At 39.7% G+C, this 27,149-nt stretch overlaps 2 protein-coding genes across 2 annotated transcripts; both read right to left on the reverse strand.

Moving 5' to 3' along the window:
* Nucleotides 1–223: 223 nt before the first annotated feature.
* On the reverse strand, nucleotides 224–12,256 carry bnip3lb (BCL2 interacting protein 3 like b). The gene is made up of 6 exons (XM_026174340.2): nucleotides 11,911–12,256; nucleotides 4,967–5,192; nucleotides 2,901–2,970; nucleotides 2,460–2,563; nucleotides 1,742–1,891; nucleotides 224–807 (listed from the first exon to the last, which is right to left on the reverse strand). Exons 1-6 carry the CDS (start codon nucleotides 11,963–11,965, stop codon nucleotides 759–761), a joined length of 654 nt encoding a protein of 217 aa, XP_026030125.1. The 5' UTR covers nucleotides 11,966–12,256; the 3' UTR covers nucleotides 224–758.
* A 1,027-nt stretch (nucleotides 12,257–13,283) lies between these two features.
* Nucleotides 13,284–24,029, reverse strand: ppp2r2ab (protein phosphatase 2, regulatory subunit B, alpha b). The gene is made up of 10 exons (XM_026174339.2): nucleotides 23,697–24,029; nucleotides 21,842–21,910; nucleotides 19,136–19,233; nucleotides 18,751–18,916; nucleotides 18,124–18,236; nucleotides 17,591–17,768; nucleotides 16,801–16,965; nucleotides 16,482–16,651; nucleotides 15,628–15,719; nucleotides 13,284–14,588 (listed from the first exon to the last, which is right to left on the reverse strand). The coding sequence occupies exons 1-10, from the start codon at nucleotides 23,701–23,703 to the stop codon at nucleotides 14,309–14,311; spliced, it is 1,338 nt and encodes a 445-aa protein (XP_026030124.1). The 5' UTR covers nucleotides 23,704–24,029; the 3' UTR covers nucleotides 13,284–14,308.
* Between the last annotated feature and the right edge of the window lie 3,120 nt (nucleotides 24,030–27,149).

The raw sequence follows: 27,149 nt of genomic DNA on the forward strand, positions 1-27,149 counted from the left end.
TCGTATGCACATAACTGCATATTGTCACATAAATCTAACGGCAGACAGAGCCAGACTCCTCCAGTGAATTTCATGAGAGCTTGCGGTATGGGTTGGCCACTGTGGAAACGCCTTTCATTATTTAAAACTTCTCAGTAAACCACCATCATTACAAAATAAATTATTTAAAAAAAAAAAATAATAATCTAAATAAAATGGCTACTCTGAAAAAGGCATGGTCACATTTTTAGTTTGCGTAGCCAAGTCTGAATTTGCTTCCAAGGTCGAGTACTGGGCTACACCTGCAGGTGGCACAATCTCTGGTCAGTTCTATAACAGTCCTCCCTCCTTGTCAGTTAGTCAAAAGGGGACTAAAACAGCATGTGTAGAAGAAGAGTTTGGTTTGATGCTGCAACCCTCCCTGGAAACCCATGCATTATAAACATTCCAACTGATGAGGAAAAGGAAATATGACCTTCATTTCTGAAAAGTTTATGCAAATTAGTGAAAGATATTGGGGAGGTCAAGAGTAGGGGGAGTATCAACAGACAGTAAGAACAGTAGATCAAGAAAAAAACAAAAACAAAACAAGAGGCAGGAAGGAGGGGAGGCTGAGGAGGAAGAGGATGCACTTTGCCTGAGAACATGTCATATCTCAGGGTTTAGGAGGGGTAATAGGGGCAAGCAGGACAGGAAGGAGAGACAAGCATTCTTCTCACGACAGAAAAACTTCCTCTGACGCTTGCCCACTTCTGAGGCACTTTTCTTCATGTTCATTCTCATAAAGAGCTGGTGGGTGGCATGGTCAGCCTCTTGCCAATGTAGACCCTGAAAAGAAGGTAAATGACGTTAAACACGACTGGGTGTGGTGGTTTAATCAATGAGCTAGGCAAGGTGCCTAAAGCCTGATCTGAGGTAGGGGTACCTCAATTACTCTGTCACCTTTCAATGAATCCATTGAAAGTAAGTGGACATTAAACCAGTGGTTCCAAACTTGGGAGAGCCAGTTTATATGAAACAAGCAGCTGCACACGAGACTGAAAACTACTGGTGTTACATAAGTCAAACTGAATTGAACTCTATGGGGAAGGTAGATGACAGTGCTAGAACTATAGCTTTCAAGGGTCCCATTATAATAACGTTACTTAGTTACTGCTTTAAACAACTTCCCAAAGCAACTCCTGGAGACTGCCAAGCCACAATGACTGCTTAATCTGCAGATTTAATGCTAAATACTGTTTTGCATTGGATACATTTCGCTCTAAAACCAACCCTTTAGTTTGAATGCAAATGCCCAGCAGACATATTCCCCCCCCCCCCCCCCCCAATATGATTGGTTCGTTAATATCTCCCACTGAATACCACATCATGTTCAGCAAATGATGTCTGTCTGAAGTATTAATGCTGTGTAATGATTGTGTCTGACTGGGGAGCCAAGATTATTGTACCATGTGTTATCACATGGAACCCCTGGGAGTGTCACTATGAAGCAGCAGGTGTGCAGCCTTTTAGTCTGCAGCTGTTCTGCCAACATACAAAAAAGAGTGGTTGCAGCTGATGTTCGTCTGTGGTTATACAGCTCCCCCTGCTGGGGTTATGTACAACAACATGTTTGTTTTTTTTTTTAAGATTTTATCCTTTTTTGACATGCATTTAAAAAAATAAATCAATAAATCAGTTGAGCAAATTTCACTAACTACTGTCAGTCTTGCTTTAGACATAACACACGCTGCACAGGTGATCTGTGGTGTTTGATTCTTACCCCAGCCCCAGAGCGAGGATGTGTGATAGCAGCAGCGAGGGGATGAAGACTTTGAGGAACTCGGCAGAGAAAATGCCTCCTTTCTTCATGGCCCCAGTCTTCCTCATACTGAGCGTTACTGAGCGTCGGGGGTGCCGGAAATGAAATTCCCTGTTTAAAAACACACGCATTATAGATGCAGAACAGTTGCTTCATAACCTAATGCCTCTCAATAAAAGGTAAATATAGCTGTAAACATAACTTTCAGTCACATATGAAGCAAGCAAGCTCTTTCTGGGTAAGAGTTTGCACCTTTTCTTTGTTTTATACCTGCACACCTTAAAACACCTCGCGTGTTGGAGAAAAGTAGCAATTTGAAAAACACTGTGATGTGAAGAAAACTAAGTGATTAATCAACTAGTTTTAATCCCACAGCATTTTCGAAGCTGGTACCAATTAAAAGAGATGTGTCATGTATGCATGAGATCTTAGGTTGTATCACAGATGTCGTGCACATTTATCTGAGATACATTACAGAAACCTTTAGGTTTTCAAGGGTTTAAGTAATATATAGTTTTTATTCCAGCATCAGAGCTGACACCTTATAGCAGCTGGCTTCGTATTTGTTCTTTAGAGTGACTTTATTACCATAATGATCATTTCCTTTCTCTGCACAAACAAGCAGCTGAGCATGATCATTTGCACGCAGAAGGCTGATGTTTACAGAGTTCAGACTTACTTGGGGGGAATGTTTTCCGGTCGACTAGACCAGTCTGCAACCCAATCTGCGTCCTTCATCAAGATGTCCATGTCCTTCTCCTTGTCCAAGACATCCTCTTCAGACTAAAGGCATAAAAACATGTAGTTTAGCAATAAAAGCCTGCAGCCTTTAGGACCCTCACAACCTGTCTGTCAGGACAAACGAGACTTGTTTGGAATATTTGAGCATGTGCACGCCATGTTTTCAGATGTCTGACACCAGGAAAACACATAAGTAAAACTATAATGCTGATGACAGGCTGTGCAGACGATACAGAAATACACACTGGGTGTGGCAGCCATCTCCATGGAAACTAAAGGCAGGCAACGGCTGTCATCCCCCTCCAGGGCCAGTGGTTGAAGCTGCCATGGCAACAGACTGATGAAGCATATGATAGGCATACATATGCTTACGTCTTACCTGGCTGTCTCTTCTTTCCGCGTCAAAGATGATCTGACCCTCATCCTGGGGAGAGTGAGGTCGTGGGGGGCTGTGGTTTTAAAAAAATATAATAATAATAATAATAATAATAATAATAATAATAATAATAACAATAATAACAACAACAACAACTTGACAATTCCCTCATGTAACTTTAAAGTGAACAAGTGATGTACATGTTTTTGCGTCACCAGTTATCAAAGCAGTACAAAAGCGCATATATGCTGTGGTAATGTGTTCTACATACAGAAAAAATATTACTTTAATATCAGCATTTATTGTACCAGTACCAGCTGGCGGATCCTTATCAAATTGATCTGACACACAGCAATACACAGTCTTTATGCATTAGTTTACATTGCAACACTAGGCTGGACTGGATCATATGACCCAAGACAACAAAATCCAAAAATGAAGGCTCCCTATATTATTTTAACCTTGGGGTAGAAAAAAGCCCCCAGGTTTGGGTGGTATTGCAATATTAAAGTGTACTTCACACAATCTATAAACAAATACCACTAAAGCCTATTCCACAGCACATGCGCCTTGCCGTACCACAAGCACTATAAATGCATCGTCATCATGGATCTGTGAAATATTAAACAAATGAATCACTTAATATGAATAACAGGATTAAAATGCCAACTTGTAGCTTGTATTTATTGGCTATGAGTTAGAAGTCCTTTAAAGTGCTGCTCTTCCTTCACTCTGACCCCTCTGATGAAATGTGTGCAAAGCATCTCAGAAAGATAAGTAAAGAAAACACTTGCCTAATTGCCTCTGAGCAAAATGACACCAGCCTTGCTCTGAGAGTGTTATGACAAAATATATGTCAAGTGCTTGTGTCCCTGATCATTTCTGAGCGGTTTGCTGATACACTGCTCTCAGCTCAAATATCTGAAATCGTGCTCAGGTGACTTGCTGACAGCGGACTGATAAGGTCCCTTTTATCACAGTTTTGAGCATTACACACAAGCACACGATGTGGCTGTGGGGCAAAGGGTCAGTTTGTTGCTTACATGCCAGATAAATTGTGAAGTCTGCTAAGGAAAGAAGAAGCAAGTCGACTGAGACCCTTTCAACTCTGAATTGAATCTGATTTATTGTGACAGAGAAGCCGCTCCCAACGAGCTTTTAGAAGCAAACTGCCCAGTATTTAACACCTTGTAAGAGTTTTTATGTTGCACAAAGTCTTAATGGAGCCTAAAAGCAATTTTCTCAAGGGTTGTAGGGTTTTCACACCAAAATGCACAGATAAAAGCTGGTTTTGTAAATAAATATATGCCAGGAAAAACAATAGAAGAAAAAAAAAAAAAAGTGCAGCATAGTTTCTGGTTTAACACCATCATGCTAGTCAGGTGACAGGTGTGTTTACACTGTGCCCTGAAGATATCACATCTGATAGGCTGTTAGCACAGTGAGCTAACACTTCATCGAGTACTATTCCCTGTCATAGCATGTCACTGGTAAGAATCAGGTGAAAATAAGGTCATCATAGCCAAAACCCAGTATTACTTCAGAGGCATTTGACTTGCTAATACATGCTGCCTGTTAGGTTAGTGTAAAAAGGGCTTCAATTGTGCAATTTAAGATAACTGTTTCCAGTTTTTAACTTCTAAGAATAATACGTAATAAGAACATAAATATGCATAAATTTATTTTAGCAATTCATATGGCTTTAGCAAAAAATAATTTTCTTTTATTTTTTTAAATCTGCATTTCTGAAGCATGTAGCTTTACACTGAGAGAAAAATCACAGGAAAAAGCTGGAGAGGAATCAACTTCCTCATGTGACTAAATCTTCTATAAATACAGGCCTTTATGAACCAATGACTTTCTTGACTCTTGATCGTGATTAAACTCCCGTGTCCTAATCTGTGTTTAATGTCAAACAGATCTGGGAATACAGGAAGCTTTGCAACTAAGCTGGTTTTATTCTGAAAGTTTTAATATTTGCACTAAAAATGAAACTTTGTTGTTAAGAATAAACTGAATAGGTTAGAGATATACGGAGGAGCTTGAGCGATGTTTGTTCATAAAAGTACCTGTCACAGGACGAGTTGCTGCGGCTTGATTCATGCTGGGCATCCAAAAGGATCTTTTCCATGTCTCCGTTGTGGATTGAAGAAGAGGATGGGACATGCTCCAAGCCTCCCACTATGGCCTCCTCTTCCTCCACCTGAGGGAGCGGCAGCAGGCCCGAAACAGAGTCAACTGTTGACAATGACTGGGCTTGGTGATTTCTGTTCATCTCCAACTCCACCCAGGACCCTGAGGGAGAAAACACAGAAATATTATTCAGTATTTGTTTCTTTCTGATGTGAGTTAAAGCTTCATTTTAAAACATCTTCACTCAAACAGAGAAGAGTTTTGCTGCTAGGCTAACTGTAATCTCTCATAAAATGTGTTCTTGCAACAAGCAGATAGAAAACTAGCAGCTTCTGAATTTACAAGAACTTTGAGTTTAAATGGCCAAAGTTATAGTTCAAGAAACACCATTTACTTTCCATTTGTTGGTCTTTTACTTATTTGCAAAAAAATAACAGTAAAATATTCTTGGATCTTTTCTTTCTATTAGAATTACAAACAAAAAGATTGTTTATATTGTGATAAGAGAACCATTGTTATCTTAAATCTTCTTGTATAAACATGAGCCAGCTTCTATTTTTAGAAATCCAGTTGACTCTATGGACATGTGTTAAGCTAAAGATTAGATTAAATTTTGCATTGCTTTTCAAAAAGGGAGACGCGTGCACATGCTTCCCTGTGCATGGACTTGAAAACAAGTATTCAGGTTATCAAACAGTTAACCAAATTGTTTTTTAAAAAGTTAACATCCACCACTTTTTATAAAATAATTACAGACTTTAAAACAAACAAACGAACCAGACACAATGACAGGACATGTTTAAAATGTAAATTTCCAACAATGTGCCTTTTTAGCTTGTGAATGAAATAAAACCCAACCCTAAACCTTGATGGGTTGCAGTTAACAGGCCAGATCCTAGAGCTGTGCGGGATAGGTCATTAACTATCCTGATTAAAGTTAAGCATTCTTAGGCTTTGAAACTCACTGCCGTGCCCAGTAATGAGTTTCGAGTTGTTGCTGGTTCTAAGTAAACTTGTTTATACCCGTTACTGGCTTGCACAGAGCTAAAGAGGAACCTCAAGCAGGCTCTCCATGAGGAAACAGCTCAGCAGGTCTGACCACACAATAGAGAGCAGGAGAGAAAAAAAAAGAGCAGACCACTGTCAAATTTTTTTTTGCTCGTAGAGAGATAAACAACAATGGATAGTTGAAGTTTTGTTCAAATGGGATGGGGGTAGTTCACCTGCTCTCAAGTTACAGTTGCAGGAAAAACCTGGAAGTCTGGTGTGGGCTTGAATTGCATTCAAGCCATAAAAGTATATATCATATATGGGTATACCTAATGCCCCAGAACATTTTTTATCCATTAAAAATTTATGTTTTGTTCTAAACCGTAAACACTATTTGTTACCAACTCACTGTGTGTTGATAGAAGCATACAGCTATCAACTCTCTCCTAATTAGCCTCATATAGAAAAATGAGAGTTGTTAAAAGGAAATCTCATATTAAATACAGTTCTAATAATAATACATTTTATTTATGAGTGCCTTTCAAGTCACCCAAGGACACTTTACAATAGGATAAAACACTTAGTAAAACAATTGCAGAATAAGAACAATAAAATAAAAGCACAAGATAAAATTAACAAACAGTGGATTCACAGTGAATATGCAGATTTGAACAGATGAGTTTTGAGTTGGGATTTAAACTGGGGGAGAGAACCAGTGTTTCTTATTTCTGGGGGCAGAGAGTTCCACAGCCTGGGAGCAGAGCAGCTGAAAGCTCTGCTTCCCATGGTGGTGAGGCGGAAGGAAGGTACAGCAAGCTGGATAGAAGAAGAAGAACGAAGTGAACGGGCAGAACAGGTGGTGGTTAACAGGTCAGAAAGGTAAGGAGGAGCGAGGTTATGAATGGCCTTGAAGGTGAGCAGAAGAAGTTTGAAAATTATCCGGAATTTCACAGGGAGCCAGTGAAGTTCCTGAAGAACAGGGGTGATGTGCTGGTAGGAGGGGGTTCTGGTGATAATGCGAGCAGCAGAGTTCTGAACCAGTTGAAGCTTATGGAGGGATTTTTGGGGGAGACCATGCAAAAGAGAATTGCAGAACGGGTGAGATTATTGATGTGAGATTTATAGAAAAGCGAACTGTCCAGGATGACACCAAGGCTCTTAACCTGAGGAGAAGGGAAAACTGTTTCCCTTCTCCTCCACAGTTTCGATAACCATCGAAACTGTGGAGTTATCGATGGCTTTAATTTTTCATCATCTACATTTTTAAAAAGAGGAAGTGAATCAACTGTAAGCTTTCAAATTTCCCACTCTATAAGCCTGTAGAACCTGTTCAAATCATAATTTATCTCCACAATCATGATAATATGGAAAGCACAGTAACATACGCAAAGAATGGTTTTATAATGACATAACATTTTTTCCCATATGTACTAAGTAAAAGTGTAGAACAAGTAACCATCATCAAAAAGATATTATTATAATAATTTAAATAGAGATGTCTGAACGAGGTCCAGGGCTGTGAGTGACCAAAACTTACAACAAGTGTGACCTGAAATGACCATTTGAGTCCATCAAGTCATCAGGAAAGTGCTTATACGTCAGGTCTGGGAGGCCTTTCCCCATAGACACGGGGAAGTCTTTAAAGCCACTGATTATTATTATTTATTCTTTTTTTTTTTTTAAATCTTTGAGTTTTGCATGTCTACATACATTAGTCAGAATTTGACCGATTTATGTCTGTTATGACAACAGAAGTCTCTTTGCCACCCACAGGGTGACAGATTCCTTGAACTACTAGGGAAAGCGGCAAAGTTTTAGCTGGAGCCTTGGAAGACATTACTCTCAGCTGGCATCTGACTGGTTATTCAGATGATAAATTGCACCTGTTGTTATCCTGCCACGACCTGTCACAATATTTGCCTTTTGTTTTATGGCTGGTACAGGGTGTGACAAAGCCACAGCATTCCCTCTGATTAAGGTAAAGCGGCCTTTACTAGGAAATCCAAGCAAAAACATGCAAGACAACAAAGACAGAGCATGTCAACAATCACTTCCTGAGGGGAATTTCCTGGAAAGAGACAAGCTGGGCGCCCAAAACTGGCAGTTGAAGAAGTTAAAAAGTAATGTCATTTTCACAGCCCTGTGGTGAAAGAGCACCTAGTGTACAGTATGTGCTGTGGCTGTGATATATGACGCTGTCCCCATTTGTACGTGATGTCTGACATGAACTGGTAACTAAAGAGTACAGCATGTCAGAGATGAGTTACAAATTTAGAGGGGGGCAGATTACCCAAGTCTAGAATTTTGAGAAGGGGGTGGGGGGAATCTTTACGCAGCTTTAAAACACTTTCTCCTCCTACTCCACCCAAAAAAAAAAGGAGGAGAAGTCCTCATAAATATTACCATTACAGTATGTAAACACCATGTGGCATAGAATTTCATAGACAACAGGTCAGTTAAAAGCAAAGGGTGCAGCCCCCCCCACACACACACCCCTCCCCCCCTCTTAACAGGCCTCGACTCAGCACTCACACTCATCCTGCAGATTACACGGTGGACTGCAAGCCAAGCTGCTGTTGACAGGCCATTGTCTCCACTCTGTGGACTAAAACCACGTTACCATGGTGCTGATGCATCCGAACATTCTGGCCCAGCCCAGCCATCAGCTGTTGGTGGGGTTCATAGGGGTGAGACATGATGTTAAGGCTAAAGCTTATCCATGGTCGCATGTTGGGACTCAAGACCCCTGGGATTACATAACTATATTTATGACACTGGTGTGAGTGAGAAAACACCTAAAAAGAATCAGATTACAAAGTGCACTGCTGGCCTCTCCCTTGTGATAAGCACAAGGGCTAGCTGTCCTTATAGGTGTGTCACAGGTTTTTCTGTGACAACACAAACAGTACATGCACTAAGATCCACATTTTTTTCTTTTTGATCTTCTAATTTGGGCAGATGATATTCAACAGGCTGTTTCATATATATTAGAGATGGACCGATCTGATATTACGTATCGGTATCGGTCCGATACTGACCTAAATTACTGGATCGGATATCGGAGAAAAATAAAAAATGTAATCCGATCCATTAAATATCACGAAAGCACCTCACAAAACTTGCAACACGTCGTAACTCACCTCAGAACGTTAGCACGTCGGAGCAGTATGCATCACTTGATAGAGCGGCTGTGACATGCGGGACCTGTCGGTGGTCTGGATAGCATGTGGAGCTTCGCTAGCAACCAGGCATTTCATCTCCGACAAAGTTATCCCGAGAGAAGTAAAGCAAGTGTGTAAGTCCATCTCTGAATGTTTGTAAAGCATTCCTGCGTTAAGCTTAACGAGCGACTGCCTCTCGCTCTCCGGCTGCTACTTCAATCATGAAACTGCTTAACGATCAGCTGATCGGCTTTTCTGTCGCGAGTCCGTCTCTCTTGTTTGTTTTTGGTCCACTTTGCACCAGAAAGAGGAAACCAGCGGCTGAACAACAGCAGCACGTTTAAGCTTGATAAGCTGTTGTTAGAATTTATTTAATATTACTTTCTACTCGAGGATCTTTTTCTACGTAGCTGACGCTGGTAACTGTGCAGGGGCGGATCTTGCAAAGTTTAGCCAGGGGGGCCGATAGGGCATGAACAGGGAAAAGGGGGCACAAAGACATACTTTTCTTTCTTATTCTCATTTAAAATGTCGAGCTTTTAATAAATAATTATCTGACACCCAAAGTTTTAATTTGATGTAAAATGAATAGAAGTCAATTACTGTATATAGTGACTATTAAGTCTAATATATATACCCTAGTAAGCTATAGTACTCTTTACTTTGGGAAGGTACCATCTGTGCAGTCTGCAATTTTGTTGAAGAAAGATGTTGAATCTATTTAATATTTCTTGAAAAATAATTGATTTCTGTGCATTTTTTTTTCGCACTGCATCAAATTAAGGTTGATTACGTCGATTAAGCATCATATGGTGGAGCGTGAGGGGTGGTTCCCTATTTTTTATTTATTTATTTTTGTTGTTGCTGGGAGTTGGAACCCTATTAGTTAGGTTGCTTAATATTTACACTAAGTACTCTTTAAAATACCAGAATAGGGAGGATGGTGTAGGTTTAAGTTTATTAGATTGATCAGTATTGCTGAACTATGAAATATTTTTTTTGTATACAGGTATAACAGAATAGCTTTAGTGTAGTTGTTGTTTTAAACTTGAGTATGAACTTGCAGACTTGCAAAATGCAGCAAGATATTTTAAAAAACAGTTTTGTTGGTTAAAAAACACTATATCGGATTCATATCGGTATCGGCAGATATCCAAATTTATGATATCGGTATCGGACATAAAAAAGTGGTATCGTGCCATCTCTAATATATATATTAAAAATGTCTGCCATGAACTCGGGTGGAATACATTTACCATCCAGTGACCAAAAACTGGCAATTTTCTAGCCTTTTTTAGAAGCAGCTAATCTCCACTGGTTGTTCAAAATGATGTGTGTGTGTGAAAACCAGCTGGAAAGTTTGTTTCCTATCCAGCAGACTTTGGCTTAAAATTAAGCAGCCTCTGTGTTCTTACATGCTGCCTCTTGTATCATACTCCTCACCTCCCCAACCAATTTCTTTCGTCATGTGTATAAGGTCTGTCCCCTTGTCGTTGTGGCCAAAAATGGCATGCCAAGTCATTGCATGCTATTTATGTTGTAAAACTTGAATCACAAAAGCTGTCTAGGCAGAGCCCCCCCTCAAGTAAGTAAGCCGGAGTGTCAGCGTTCTAATCACACCACCTTTAAGGGCATGTTTTAGACAGAGGGATGCTAGCCAAGTTGCGGTCAATACTGGACAATCCTTCACACCCTTGTAGCTGTTAGGCACAAGATGGAGAGCCATAGAGGCAAGTTCAGCAAAAGACTCATTCAAACACAGGAAATCAAACTTTATAAATGCTCCTGATGAAACCTAGGTGTTTTTCCACTTATAATATCACATCTATACTGTACATAACATTAGTTTAACTTTGGGACATTTAATTTTAATTTAACATTAGTTTTACTTAATTTTTTTGGGTATTTTTTGGAATTTTTTTTTATATATTTAGAGATTTTCCATATTTGTATAAATGAACATCTGTAACAAAACAATTCGCCCTTGGGATTAATAAAGTATTCTGATTTCAATGCAAACAAGGGTCTTAAGTAAAATATTTATTTCATATCTTTCTATAAATACCAATGGACTTAGTTAATAAACTACAAAACGAAAGTTTAGAAAAAAAAACAAAGTGCAAATGTTTAAACAGACATTTATTTGGCAGAATAAATTAAAGCAGATGAAAACCAGAGGGAAAAAAAAGGAAAGAATATTAAGTTTTAATTCCGCTTATCAACAAAAACTTATGTCGACGGGAAAAAAGTTACATGAACGACAGAAGTAACCTCAAAAATCCAAGCAAACGAAAATCTTAAAGACAGTACTTAAGTCTTCTAAATTTCTTTTTGCTACTTTCCACGACACGAACGATTCAGGTTAAATTACCAAAATGCATTTCCCCATTTTTGCCACTTTGAACTTTTTCGACCTAGCCTTGTTGACAAAGCTTAAACCCCACGTCTACGTTCTACCTACCAATCGCTGATTGGCTTAGGATCCTGTCAATCGCGCGTACAACTAAAACACCATTGGCCCAAACAGTGTCAATAAACACACGGAACATACCGTTCTGTAAACCGTCCCCTTGTAGGCAGCTTCGCCGTGAAAAAAAATACATAAGCATACAAAATTACTGGTTAGCCCTGCAATAAACCTACTATAAAAACATCCAGAAATTATTTTTAGAAAGAATATAGACCGGGTAGCTGTCACAGTTGAGCAGTTTGGTTAGGATTTAGCTTACCGTTTAGCCCCGAGTCTCCGTTGTTGTCTGTAGAAGTAGTGTTAGCGTCGGACATCGTCGTGCCTGGCGAGCAGGATGGGTTGCATAAAAGGCTCGAGTCAGTGCAAAAGGCGCAGTGTTTTAGCTGCACACATTCAGAGTTGTAATAAGAGAATAGACCCGAGTCGTGTGCTTCTTTTTTTCCTTTTGTTTTTTTTTTTCTTTAAGATGGGGGTTGAGGGGGACAGCAGCTAGCTAAGCTACAGCACAGCTGTCGCTTGTTTTCGAGCGTTAGCTGGTCTGGAAGCAGCCAGTCTCCTCGCGAGCCCGCTCACGCCTTCGCTCCCTCCCTCTCTCCGGGAAGCTGGGTGATGACATCACAGCCTCCCGTTGATAAGCGAGAAGAGAGGGCGAGTCGACATAACGAGGCGGAAAAAAACAAAACAAAAGCTCAGGATATTACGTGCATCAATAATTGGAAAACAGAAGATCCGAAGTATTTTTTTTAAAAAATTCTTTTTTTTTAAGCATCGGGATTTGTTGCTCACGGGCTCTGCGTTTGCCATGCAGGACGGGACGTGTATGCCCCCACGTACACACGCGGTCAAGCCACGAGCCAGATGAATGTTTATTACCGGCTTTCAGCAAGTGGACACCCTTTCAGCTGATTTCAATAAACTTTCAGCGGCTGAATTTTATCACGTTCATCAAGTATTCCCTTAATCGCAACTGCACGTACGTCTTGCACGGTGAATGATGGGGCAACAGCTTTAAAAAGAAAAAAAAAGTCCCCTTACCAACTGAAGGAGTTTAATGAGGTCAACAACAATGCTCTGTGATAATCCAGCTGTAACGCTTAGCATAACATCAGTTGAGCAGTGATGAGATCCCACCAACAACCAAGCATTCACAAGGATGCAAAAAGTAGTTCCTTTATTTTCCCCTCCCCCCACTGTCATTGATTAAAATTGTAGTTATACATTACTAGAGGCATCAATATACTCTTAAGTGTCCACTTTTTAAATAGGGTGTGGAGACATCCAAGTGCTGCAGATCTTCTGTGAGGCTCATTGCACCATCACAGTTACAGTATCAGTTACGTCTGCAGTAGTTTAAACACTGTAATACCTCAAATCTTTTCTTTAAAAAAAAAAAAAAAAAAAATTGCAGTCTCACATCACAGACATCCAAATACTTGAGTTGGTGCAGCAACAAAGTCCAGTGTCAAATTAGATGTTATTCCCTGTTGTGAAGTGCAGCTTGAGCTGAATGTTGTGGTACAGGATTGGGGGGGTAAAAAGCCATCCCCCCCTCAAAAAAAAAAAAAAAAAAAAAAAAAAAAGTCACGTTTCGAGGTTAGGCTTCATCTCACAAAATAGGACGGAACAAACCTGTTGACTCTTTAACCTTTTTAATATAAATATGACCATCATAATTATCTTTGAATAGGCCTTCTCTGATACCTGACTATTATTGAAGACAAGAGAAAACAAAAAAAGAAAAAAAAAAGAAAAAAAAAAAAAAAAACAGGAGGAAGAGGAGCCGATGCACAAAAATATCACGATACACTCACACACACCCAAGGGGGAGAAAAACAAGGGAAAAAAAAAAAAAAACCAAAGGAGGAGCTCTTACTGAGTTTGGGCCTGTTTGGCCAACCAGAGCTTGAGGCACAGTGACAAACAGCAAGCAGAACAAAAATCTCACTGGACCAAATCTGAGCGGACAACAAAAAACAAAACAAAAAAAACAACCCCCAGAAAGCAGCAAAAAAAAGAAAAAAAAAAAAAAGAAAAAAACCACTGTACTTCTCAAAATCCTGGATGTGTCCAAGATGAGCAGCAAGTTGTGATGAATGTATGGTTTAATGAAAAAAAGGAAATGTGAAGACACTCAAAAACAGACAGCAGAACTGATGAATTTGTGAAAAAAAAAAGTGTACACAAAACAAAGGTCAAACTTTTCTTAGAAAAGTAAACACTACAATGGCACAGGATAATAATGGGACAAACTAGGGGTTTTTCATTTTCTACCATTTTAGGGGACGGGGTATTTATAAAAATAAGTGTGTCTGTATTCAGAAATTTAAGGAAATTAAACTTGTTTCACCCACATTAGAAAAGTAAAGGGCAGGCGGGTTGGCAAAAGAAAAAAAAAAAAAGATGATGAAGAGAAAGAAATTGGCACAACATCACTTAACAACAAGGCAGGCATCACTCTGCCACAGACAGACTGATGATGGGCAAAAGCAAGTCCTCCTCTGTCCACATCTAGTGGCAAAGTCTGGTCACTCAGTAGGGCCGGACAGGGATGCTGGTTGTTGGCATTACCACCACAGATGGCCCTGGATGAGGCTGTGAGGCTGCGGGTGGTTACAAATGACATCACCCGCGCCAGATGTGACAAGCTCACCCTGCAATTAGTTCACTTTATCCTGGAATATGTAGAGGTTGTTGGTCGTTGCCACCGCAATGATGTTGTCCTGGGGATGCCAGGCAGTGTGCAGGATCTTCTTATTGAAGTCCAAACTATCCACGCTGATTTCATCCTTTTTGCGTTTGCCGCCTGTGCACACCTTGCGGGGCTTCAGGACCTGCATGGGCTTGCTGTTTTCACGGGACGCCTCCAATGTCACGTCCCGTCTGTGGCCGCGATCGAACATCCTGAAGAAGTTGTTATATGAGCCGGTCATCACCACACTGCCCAGAGTAGGTGGGGAGACGTGGGAAAAGTGAGAGTCATCAAATCAAGTTATCCAAAAACAATGTCCATTAGAAAATAAAGTTTAAACTTTGTGCACCACTAGTTTACAAGTGATGGGCAATTAGAGGACAACTCTAAAACTGCTTACACATCAGAAGTGATTCCCAGGTACGTGGTTGCCAGAAATCATAAGAAAGTTAAGGATAACTTCAACCAGGCTTATGGGTGAAATGACCACTGGCTATACAAAGTGGGCAGAACCTGGCAAGTCACTGAATCGTCTACCAATGGATAAAGACTACTTCTGACTGACACATGACGTGGTAATAAATATGTTATAGGGTTACATAGGCAACCGGAGGCTGAAAAGTCAATCAGCTTTAAAGCAACAAACAAATCCCATCCATTGTGTATATATTTAATATATTTTTACAGAAAACATCAGTGATGGTGTTACAAAAACCGCACCTTAGTGTTCAAGGGTTAATAATCATTTTATCACTTGTTCTTTGAAAGCTTTTTATTTTTATGTACCATTGCGTTGGTTTATTTTATTTATATCCAATGATTATAGCATATTATTTTTCCTACCTTTTATCATTTTTATCTTTTTACTGCATTTTATCTAGCTGTACTTTCCATTCATGTTTCTTCATTCAAATATATTAAATTATGCAATCTCTATGCACTTAAGTCATTTTTATTACATTTCTTTGATTTTTTTTTAAAATTTATCTTTAATTGCTTATCATTGCATATTATTAGTTTTACTATATATTTGTTCTGTCTTATCAGCTTTGGCAGATATCTGTGAAGCACTTTGAACCTGAATGAAAGGTGCTACACAAACAGGGTTTGATGGATCGAGGCCAAATGTGCAGTGCACCAAGCAAAAAGAAAGAGTGGGGGGAAAAAAAACTTGCAGGGTGTAATCTTTAAAATCATGACAGCAATAAACAAAGTGCTACCTGAAAGATTATGTAATTTCCTAGTGTTATTATTGCATTTACCCCCTGTGTGTCTCAAACCTTTTACCTGTCATTGCCATTCCAGCAGCATTCAAACTTGTCAAAGATGCAGTCATTCTCATATAGCGAGCACAGCTTGCTTCTCAGGTACTCATGGACCTGTAATGATTTTTGTGGGTGGGGGGGGGGCAGAAACATGATGATAAGAAATTTTTAAATGAGACTTCCAAAAGACAAACCTCCAATATTCAAAATCTCCTGCACCCCCATAAAGTAGCAGAAGGTGCTTGAATCTGTGAAAAAGAACATCTAAAATGCCTGTCATTATCTGTAACCCTATCTTTCAGGGTTGGGTTCCCCCTAGTGGCCACTATATTACATTACCAGGAATGACTGGGCAAAAAAAAAAAAAGAAAAAAGAATGGCCACTGTCCAACTGTGACATGAATTACCACTGCATATAATAAAATAAAAACTAAAAGTACATTAAAATCAAATGAGTAAATATGAAAACCAGAGTTTAACAGGCTGTGGACACTATCAGACAATATTAGGTGTCAATCCTCCTTCCATGCATCACCTCTCAATCACATTTCCTAAAATATGCCTATAGCCTTTTCTAGCTGAGAGACATAGCAAACAGTAAGCGCCCACCTGAGATTATTACATTCCAGTAATGAAAAAAATCTATATGCTATTATTTCCTATGCAAAATAATGACAATAAATGATCTGTAATCATTTTGATAGTAAAATATTAGCAGCAAAATCACAAAGTTATTAACAAATTAATCGCCACAATTTGAAGATTCTGTGGCAACCAGGGCATCAGTGTATGAACCTACTGCCAGTCGTTTCATAACTGTTCATAACTGTGTAGTAAACCTGACACCACACACTAGTTTCTATTTGTCATTCTCACCTGATATGTCTCCACAGGCCTGGTTTCCATATTCAGGTCCCAAATCTTTACAGACAAGTAGTCTCTAGTCATCATGTAGCGTCCGTTGTGGCTAAATTTAACATCTGAGATTGATGATATGATCTCAGAGAAAAAGGAGCGATTACTTGGATCTTCTGGTTCCTCAAACACTGGATGACAGAAAGATGAAAAAAGTCAAACTGCAGTGTTCACCAAAAGGTCTGTGACATGAAAGTGCTTTGCATAACAAATCCAGTACTTAATCTGCCTGTCAGGGTAGAAGAAGGGACATATAAAAGTATGATGAGTAGGTACTCACACTTTGAGTGCTTGTCACATAGAGCTGAAACCCTCATGTCACACAGTCGGATGGTTCCTTTGCTGCTGCTGTAAACGAAGGTGTTACATTGATGAGGGTGGAACTCTGCTGCTGTGATCACCTCTGTAAGTTCCTCCATGTTAGCCGGTTTAATGTCAACAATATCTGAGGAGCATGCGGGTAAGGAGGGATAACGTCTTTCATACTCTGACACCTACCAAAAGAAGCTGAAGTGACTTTCAAACTGGGCGATTACAGTTGGTTTACTACCACAAGAGTTAATGGGCCATTTCAGGGCAACCTGTACCTTGCATGTGTGCATGCTGGAACTGCAGGAACTATCCCTCTGGGACCTCTGCAGAGCCATTGCAGGACAGTGTGACCCAATGTAGGTCCTGAAATGTTTTTTTCATGGAACTACAAGATTTCTTGGTTTGTCTTTTCCGTTTTCCCATTGCACTGAAGACCCACAAAGGACAGTCATATTAGCCACTGGACATGGCTACAGCTATGTTTTTCCATGCAAGACTTTAGAAAACAATGGACCAGGTTACATCTCAGTCCCCATCTTTTCTGTTCTGTGTCAGAGGTGAGAGCACACACGCAAACCAGCCACAGTAGAGTGAGTGAGGCAGAACCTTTCTGCCGGTTTGTGCTGAGGTGTAGGAATAATGATGCTTTTATGTTCACTGTTCACCCCCAGTTGGACAAAAACGTCAAGCTGATGACAGACAGGTTAATGCACAAGTCAGGTGCACAGACAAACATGCCCGCATGCATCTAAGGATACTGAAGCTGCGGTCAGTGATCTCGAGGTGCCAGAGGTTGATGCGGAGGTCGTCTGCAGACAGGTAGGTCTCGTTGTCGCTGTTGACTGAGACAGAGTTGATATGGTAGGTGTGAGCGTTGGCAAACACCCTCCGTGGACTGGCTTCCACCATGAGGTCCATGGGTTTTAAAACTGGTACCTGTGATGAGAAAAGGCAGTGAGAGTTAGCTGGCTCAAAGCTCTTCACAGATTTGAAACAACATCAAGCTATTAGCTAGATGAAAATAAGAAGCACCATCATATCTTTATACAGGAACACAGAACACAGTCTTAGCTTTGCAATAACAGGTTACACAAGGTTCTAAAAAGACAGCCCGGATTAGTAATAACAGTCATTTTTACCATCAGCAACAGCAACAGCAAAGGATGACAAACCAGTAGCCCTTCCCAACTTCTGACACACCCAGGTTTTAAAAGTTTTGCTTCCAAAGAACTACTGGTTTGTCTGACTAACCACACCCTTGAACCAGCCAGTGGTTGATTTGAGAACTGACCCGCAAAGATGTGATAGTGTTAGGGTCCTTGTAGCGCCCATCCTCCTCTTTGAGATTGTAGCCCTCTGGCCTCTTGTCTCGTTCACTGATTTTCCACAATTTAATCGTTTTATCTGTGGAAAAAAAAAAAAGACATTTTAAATGACATTACCAACTGTCGGGCACACTAAATGGAAATGTTATTTTCTTATAGATTTATGAGATTTTTAAAGCAATTCAGGTCTTAATGTAGTCAATATACAGCAGACTTTCTTAAACTGTTTGTACTCTGAAAAAGTTGCCTTTTCACCTGGTGCTATAAATAATGAACTTTTTGCTCAGAGCCGTCTATAAAATGCAAGTGTATGGTGTCTACATACATGCGATGGTGGTTTCACAAGAGTCAGGTAGCAATTTTATGATAGACAAAGTACTACTCTTAACTAACAAGCAGATTCATTAATTTCACCATCTTGTGGAGGAAATTATAATATTATGTTTTAATATCTAGTTCTCTTCACATCTGAGTCAAGTGTGACGGGGTCTATGAGTCACTCATTTCTCTTTAATGCCTGTATTCAAAATTAAACTCACTGCAGACTGTTGTTAAATATCTGATCATCAGCTTAATTAAAGAGAGAATTTTACCATTAGTTGACAACAGGAACTGAGCAGCATTCTTCTGAGGAAGCCAGCGAATCTTGTTGATTTTCTCTTCTATTTCCAAACTCTTCAAGTAGTCAAACTCTGGCTCGTGGCTCTGAAAAGTGCTGTAAACATTGTACTCGCTCCGGAACTGAGGCTGATTTTTGTTCTGTTGAGAACCAGAGATGAGTAAATTTGTTTAAAGGGTTTTTTGTATGAAAACAGACAAAACCATCTTTTAAATAAAGCCCACTATTGTTTGTTTACAGACATGCTTCCAAAAACTAGAATAATTGTTCTGACTTTGTGTCACCAAGTTCAGAGGATGACCTTTTCTAAAATGTGTGGGAATCAAACTAGGCAGAAGTTAACCACGACGCAGCTGTACCTCGATTTCCTGTTGGAAGATGACTACGCGTCCACCCTTGTCTCCTGTGGCCAGCAGCTCCCCTGTGTGGTTAAATTCAACTGTAGATATAATGTCCGCTGCAAAAAAATAAAATAAAAAGGACATAAGATTACATGTGCAATTTTAACATTTTGAAAGTGGCGTACCAAGACAGATGTGCCCCTCTACTACTCAGAAAGTACACCAGGAAACCACTTAGTTATTCTCAACTAACCCTGGATTTATCTTTGTGAGAATCAGAGAGGAGACAGGCAAGTGGCCCTGAAGATGCAGGAGGATGTCACAGCACGTCGGGCAGAATGAAAACGATTGCTAACCTAGTTTTCATCTTTTCTTTCCCTCTTACTCTGACAGAATTACACTTTCCCCCCCAGCAGCAGTATGCTGCTTTATACACTGAAGCTCACTCACACATAGACAGTTGTTTAACCCTTTGTTGCCCACTGGAGCAGAAAGACAATGCTCCAAGAAATTGCAGCGAGTGGTCATTGTTAACGACACAGTCCCTGAGGCCTAGAGTAAGGATTAATATATCCAAGCAAATCATTCTGACAGACTGTATTTGGTTAATTTTTAAAGTAAAGACATCAAAAATACAAATGCCAAATCCTAAAATAAGGTTAGAATGTGGCTTGAAATGACCTGAAAAGCTTGGGCATGCTGCTACTTGTAAAGAAGTGAAATAACTATATCAGTACTATGGTATTCTCTGTATGTTTTTTGTTGCAAAACTCCAGGCATGGTCATGTACCTGGCATCTAGAGAATGGCAACATGCTTCACGTGGAACTCTGTAGCAGTCTGACAGCTCCCAATCCTTTCACATGTTCTGTCAGTAAAGACAGTACATTTCTCACTTCACTGCATACAGTGTGGATATATATTGACTTTCATTATCCATCATTTTCATATCTGTGATAGCCATGTCACGTTACAGGTTATTTCCACAATAAGCTTATTATTTAGTTGTTTCCTCCACCATTGCCTGCAAAACAAGCTCAGACTGACCTCCCACCTCAAAACAGAATATTTCCATCCACATGCCTAACATCTGACTAAGTGCTCTTTTAATCAAATCCTGCTCCTTTTTTCCTTCGAACGTGCCTTTAGAGTTTGTGCTAGAAAACTCTTCTTGTATTTCTATATGATGGCCCATAGTTCATATCACCAGTGCTGTACAGTCCACCCATCTCTCAGCTAAACCTTCCTGCAACTCCTGCCTGTGCAATAATATTTCCATTTGGAAAAGGAAACATGCAGTCATGTTGCTCTTCCATCTTGTTTTGACTTCCACATTTGCCCATAATTTCCTCCTTCAAATAATTTTTTTTTTTTTTAAAAGCTGTAAATATGAGCTGAAGTGTTTTCATATCTTTTTATGGCCTTCCCCTACTTTGCTGACATCAATGACTTGTTTATAGGAGTCCATTGCTGTTGAGTCTTACCACACAGTTTAAAGACTGCAACAATCCACGAACTCTTTAGATACAAAAGTTACCCACAAGCTCAACAATATGTAACACTACAGCGCTCTCGCAAAATACTGGGGGCAATAAAGAAAGACGGACTTAAATATATATTTTTAAATGCTCACTCACTTACCAGTTAATTAAATACAAATATTGATGCTCACCTTCCATATAACTACATCACCAAAATTATTTAACAAAAATTAAGATTATAATATGATATAATTAACCAAAAATCCCATCTAACAGAGGTGCAAACCACTCTACAGCATCTGATAGTGGTTCACAGCTATTGATTTATCCTTTCAGCCTCTGAGCTTTTGTCCATCAGCCATCTGGAGGTCCCGTTTTCCAATTTTCCTGAAAAGTACGATACTCCCACAATGAGCAACCAAGAACAGAGTGCATGGAACAGCACAAGTGGCCCTGCATTATCAGCAGGTAATTATCCAAACGCCTGACTCAGCTCCTTTTTTTTTTTTAAGCATTCCTCTTGAAAATGCTAAAACCTCCAAATCTAGTGGCTGATCCATGTACAGAAGGTACAGAAGGACCCAGTAGCGAGTTTCCAGCAGCAACCTAAATGTCTGCATTGCCTTTTTCAAAAAGAGCTTTCCAGTGACTCACCAATGGAAAGCCTTTAATGTAAAGCAGGAGCAGCATCAAGTGTTTGGGTTGCATCTCTTCAGTGGAAACTAGAAGGGCACTTAAAAAGCACAGTCCTTTACCATGGCAAACAGTCCGATCAGACTTTATAATCACTACATCACACATGTCTGAGCAGGAAAGGAGCAACATTAGATCAGTTCAATGTAACGGTTTCTGAAACAGCTGGTGTACTCTGCACCCCCCACCCCCATGTGGGGCCCCTTTGGGGAGGTTTCTTACAGAAATATCATTGCACATCCCTAGATTGATTGGTTAAAGGAGGAAAGTTTGTCAGCTCCTGGTGGTCTCCTAAAAGCCTGGGGCCACAGCTGCTTGGAATGTCTGTTCACAAGCTTCTAGTATGACTGAATTATGAAAAGAAAAACCGGGATTTGCATCAGCACCAATATTTTGTCGATTCTGCCTTAGCCTCAGACTCACTCTCTGGTAGATTTTGCATAATGCTGCCAACAGGAAACAGAAAAAAATGTCTGAATTTTCACCAAGGCATACCCCACTATGGCTAAATTGTGCAATATCCATTAGTCTGAATTAATCAAATCACTTACCCTCAGCTACGTCATCATCGATTGCTCCTTTCACCTGAGAGAAGCACCACTGCATGTCACCTCCAGGACCTACAGAAATACAATTATAAATATTTAGTTCTGGGTGGTGGCAGGTTTATTACATAACATTTCACATTCTGGACAATGTAAACAAGTTCCTAAGAAAACTTATCATTTGAGTGTCCCCTGCTGCCTGTGACAGCAAGGGATAATTGATAAGATGTTAGAAATTAAAAGAGACAGGGTTCTTGCAAAATGCGTGTGGTCACAGATGTGCACATATCCTCTCACAACTACTGCAATTCTAGCCTCAAAGAAAACAGATAAAAATGTAATTTTTTCTCCAAACTAACATTAACATAAAGATATTACTGTTGGGTCACAGGCACATTAAGCAACAAGTAGAAACCGGCGATTTTTAAATAAATATAAACATGCTAGATCTAAGCCATGATTAGTTGGTAGTGGTTTCTCACTTTGAGATACAGAGTCTGGTTCAAATCTCACAAATACCAACTAAACTGCAAATGGTCTGGATGTGAAAGTAATTACACATTCTTTATTTTAGGCCTGGTCAATTGAGGAGGCAGATGGTCTCCTAATGCCGTCTCTTATTTTTAAAATCTATATCAACAAGACAAAACTTGCTGTCTGATTCAATAATAACGTCTAATCACTTGCCTCAACAGGTTCTCCATCAGCATAGCTCATTGCACAACAAAAATGTTTGGCATATTTTCCACAGATGATCGTTTCTCTTATTGGTTAAGTGGAAACTGGTCCGATTTGTCTTTAACAACATTGAAACACACGCGCTTTGAAGAAAAATGAAGGACATCTATGAGTCACCACGGATTCATCACACACACACACACACACACACACACACACACACACACACACACACACACACACATTCTGGACTGAATCATAAAAGTACTGATCTGGACAAAATGTAATAGCTTCACAGTGCCTGCACTTTCTGCAAGACAAAGATCCCAGAAAAGAAAAAGGCGTTCAAAATGAACTCAAAAATCTGTTTTAGAAGCAGGATAACATGCAGTGTCATTAATTTCTCCACCCTAATGAATCAAATGCATGTACCAAATATGTCACTAGATATTTCCTTTACAAGTATCAGTCCCGTCTGGCTACGGGGGGAGCTAAAGGCCAACACGATTTCAAACAAGTACTGAGCTGATGAATGAACTGAAAATCAACACTGCGCTAAATAAACCCATTTCTGCCAGAGTCATGGTTTAGATCATAGTGCTTTTATTTCTTTCGCTTTGAGGTTGTTGTTTTTTTTTCTTCGTTTTTCCGCTCGAGCATGCGCGTGTTAAAAAAAACAAGCCTGATGACTTTTAACTCATTTTACGCAAAAACTGTTCAGTCTGCAGCAGGGCCTGGAGGGCTAGCCTGCATGTGGGTAATGTCAAAGTTTGAGCGAAGCCAATTACGGCATGCTAGGCAAAATTTGCCCTTCTGGGCATTTGTTTAATCTTCTCGAAATAAAAAAAAAAATCAACCTTAGACTAAAAATCTGAGCACTGAGGTTTTGGGGATAGCTAGCATATACGGCGTGCACAGTTAGCTTACGAAAATGGTCCCGGGCCGGTAAACAGCCAGCTAGCTAGCTAGCTAGCATTAGCCGGTAAGGGCAGGCCAGATGGAGGATGACACTTGAGTTAGCTGGCTAGCTAACGCTAGCACTAGCTAGCTACCGTTAGCTAAACCGATACTCGACTGCGAAATCTCGCAGTTACCGCAGCTAAGAGCTCCTAGGAGCGGGGTCTCGCTGTAAAGACTCAAGCCCGTCCATATTATTTTATGTGTAACGGTTAAAGTCAATTACCTGCCATAACGAGACAGACAGTGGAGCTTGCCTCAGTCAGTCACGATCCTGCTTCCCACTCCCACGCGCTGATTCGTGGGATCTGAACTTTTTTTTTCTTCCGCTCGGTATCCGCTGTTTGTGTGCGCAGATCGAAATGTCTGCGAGGCTTTAAATTAACCGTAAAGCTGGATGTTTTATAACTCTCCTTATTTTATTTCCCGCTACGCTCCCTGACGTTTCTCTGTGTGTCAATCAACCTCCTCTGCCTCTCTTGCCGCCGGCTACTTCGCATCCCACAAGTCATTTCTTCCCCACCCCGCACCACAGTCTCTTCCGCACGTGAACTAAAAGGTCTTTATAATGCGCGCGCACACAGCAAAGTAGATGCACGGGCACGCGCGTACTCACATCTGGATGAAGAGGGTATAAACGTATTCTGCATTAATACTGCAACTCGATACAAACCTTAAGGAAGTATTAATAGTTCCTGTAGTTCCTTGTACTCCGTTACAAGGATGACCAAATCTGAATCAAATCAGCATGCAGGTTGAATCTTATGAAAATAATAATAATAAATCACTTCCCAATACGATTACTCTGAATGTGTGTTGCCACAACTTGTGTCAATATATATGTACATTTCCTGAAAATATGACTTACAGTCTCAGTGAGGGAATCACAGTTTAGACATAAGACCTGAGCAAGAATGAAAGGGGAGGTAGAGAAAGGAAAGAAAGATGGTAGCAAGAGCTGTCCATGTGTGATGTTAGCAAAAAGGTATGAGGCAGATTTTAAAGATGCTAAGATTTTTACTGGAAGTTATTGGAATGGACAGGATTAGAAATGAGTGGTTCAGAGGGAATGCAGGTTTGGAGATGAGGTTAGCGAGATATGGTTGAGATGTTCTGGACATATACAGAAGAAGAAAAGTGGATATACAGGAAAATAGGAGTGCCTCAGAAGATGTAGTGAACGAGGACATGCAGTTAATGTGGCAGACTGCTTTACAGTCCCACCTAAAGTAGGAAACCCGGTTACCGCAGGCCAGATCAGACAGAGAAACAGTCAGGTGAAAGGTGACCTTCGGATTAGCAACTAATTAATCACTGCTTTTGTGGAAGAGGATGGATGGATGCATGGAAGCATGAGGAACCAGTAAATGTAATTATTTAGATGCAGAGGTGCAGAGGTGTTGGACATTGATATATTGACAGTACCCTGCTTCTACTTTTATAAATGTTTTTTTTATGTGTCTTGACTAATGTATTTCAAAATTTCTTTTTCACAGCAAATTTTACTGCAGTCAAAATTTCAAAACAAGCTCTTTCTCTTTGCCTCTTCCTTTATTTTTTCAGTAAGTTATGCGTACTGTAAAGGAACCAGTGTCTGTTAGCACTGCAAACACACAGGCCTTCAGATGGCAAAGAGATCGTTTCACCACCTACATGGATCCTTGAGATCCTTTATCTTCTTCAGGGGAAGTATGCCTACCGAAGAAAATAGAAATGCACCATTCCGTTATCTGTGCTAATTCAGGAACGCAAGAAATACCATCAAAAGACAAGCCTGAAGAAGAAAGAGATTGAAATGAATATTTTGTTTCTAAATGCTTGTTCAGCTGGAGAGAGACACTACTGCCAAATATAATATCTTAGACTTAGTGAAGCTGTCAGTTCTTTGCAAGACAATTCTTTCTGACCCACTTTACCTGTCAGTGTTTTCAAGCCCGGTATTAGACATTTCCAGTTAAAACCCCATCTCAGTTATTATCAGCGAAAGTGCATCTGTTTGCTTGACCTTCTCATCAGAAAGCAGGAGACAAAGAAAGTTTAACTGGGGAAGTTAAGGACAGCAGATGGGAGTAATGGACACCCCTTGTGAATGCCTCTGATTTTGCACGGACCAGCTGGCAGCCAAAGTTTCATGTAAGTCTATTTTTAAGAATCATCCACAAACCCTGCAGCTAGCTGTTTCCACTGGGATTATATATTTAGTATTCTCTAAAAACAACTCTTTCCATCACTGTCTTGGGATCATGTCTTAGCAGGAATTTTAGTCGATGATAATGCCACCACGCTAAAGCTTTTCATAATATTTAGCATTAAACACAAAGTACAGCTGAGGCTTCAATTTTATATTTAATCATAAAGCAAAAGAATAATAAATGAAAACTTTAGCAAAGCAATGATAGCTGAAGAACTAAGAGGTCAACAGCACCATCACTTGGTGGAAATGGGAGTTTAAAAATATGAATGGTGACATTCAAGTACAAGGGAAGCCTGGGGTCACCCAAATTATTAGGATTTGTCCTCCTAAGCAATGCATGCCTGTACAGATTAGCGTGCTGGTCAACTGAAGGAGCACCAAAGTATTTCATGAGGAAAATGGAAAACGCCGACCTGCTGATCAGGATGTTGCCAGAGTCATTAGCAGTCATCCTCTGAGCTTTGTAAGCAGCTGCCAAGAGATATCACTAAAAATAAAAACATGCAAAAGAACATACAGCTACCAGATTTCCTGCATGCCAGGCTGAGGGCAGCATATGTCACTCTGAAAAAGCATGGCACGAAAACAAGACTTTCTTGTTGGGATGTTTTCATCCATGACTGGACGCTCCTCTGTTTGTAAATCGTCCAGCTCCAAATATTAGCAAGAAGAAGGAAATGCACATTATTAAAAGCAATTTACAATACAGTATATCTTCAAAGCAATTTGTTCTTTTCATAAATATTTTATTAACCATGTTAACCTGGAATAATTAAATACTTTGTTTTGTTTGTTTGTTTGTCTTTTAACTGGAGAACTTCTTGAACACCTGACAAATCAAAAACAAAAGAAATCTAATATCAATTTTCATATTTGAATTTTCATTTGTAAGATTTTTTTTTGCTACATCGGGCATTTTATTCATTTATCTATTCATTTAGTTAGTTTGTTAGTTATTTGCAGTTTATTGACTAAAAATGTATTGTGCATTTTATTCTTTTTTTTTCCTGAAAAAATAACCACACTAATGTTGTAGAAGTCTCAAAAACACACGTATGTGACACTTTTTGGCTGATGCACATTTTTATGCTGCCTTGATGCTAAACTATGTTCATCATATTAGATAGTGTGAACGAGAAGCAATCATGCTTTATTTACAGGCACTCATTATCACAACATTTATTCAACATAAACTGTGTCTAAATATCCCCTAGAATAGTAAATAATAACAATAAGAATAATAATATTAACAATAGTAAGGGAAATTTCTAAGGTCTGTTTGTTATTGTTAAACATCACTCAAAAGTTAAACTAACTGCCCAGCCAACCACCTTTCTTGCTCAGTCACTCAAACAACCTTTGTCTGAGTATGCCAGTTAGGGGACTAAAAACTAGCCTGCTCTTTGCTTTTTAGGCCACAAGAGGGCCATTGATGAGCTTTTATTAGTAGAATAGGTAATAGTATGGTAGTATAGTAGTACCAGA

The sequence above is a fragment of the Astatotilapia calliptera genome, chromosome 7 (genome assembly GCF_964374335.1).
Source record: "Astatotilapia calliptera chromosome 7, fAstCal68.1, whole genome shotgun sequence".
In the NCBI taxonomy this organism is placed as follows: domain Eukaryota; kingdom Metazoa; phylum Chordata; class Actinopteri; order Cichliformes; family Cichlidae; genus Astatotilapia; species Astatotilapia calliptera.

What these genes read in the sequence shown, in the direction of transcription:
- bnip3lb (XM_026174340.2), bottom strand. Translation starts at nt 11,965, where the DNA reads ATGTCCGACGCTAACACTACTTCTACAGACAACAACGGAGACTCGGGG. An exon ending in CGGAGACTCGGGGCTAAACG is followed by an intron (nt 5,193 to 11,910) that starts GTAAGCTAAATC and finishes TTTCTCCCTCAG; the next exon opens with GGTCCTGGGTGGAGTTGGAG. An exon ending in CGGAAAGAAGAGACAGCCAG is followed by an intron (nt 2,564 to 2,900) that starts GTAAGACGTAAG and finishes TTATGCCTTTAG; the next exon opens with TCTGAAGAGGATGTCTTGGA.
- ppp2r2ab (XM_026174339.2), bottom strand. An exon ending in GTTCCTGTTGTCAACTAATG is followed by an intron (nt 18,237 to 18,750) that starts GTAAAATTCTCT and finishes TTTTTTCCACAG; the next exon opens with ATAAAACGATTAAATTGTGG. An exon ending in GGCCTGTGGAGACATATCAG is followed by an intron (nt 15,720 to 16,481) that starts GTGAGAATGACA and finishes AAATCATTACAG; the next exon opens with GTCCATGAGTACCTGAGAAG.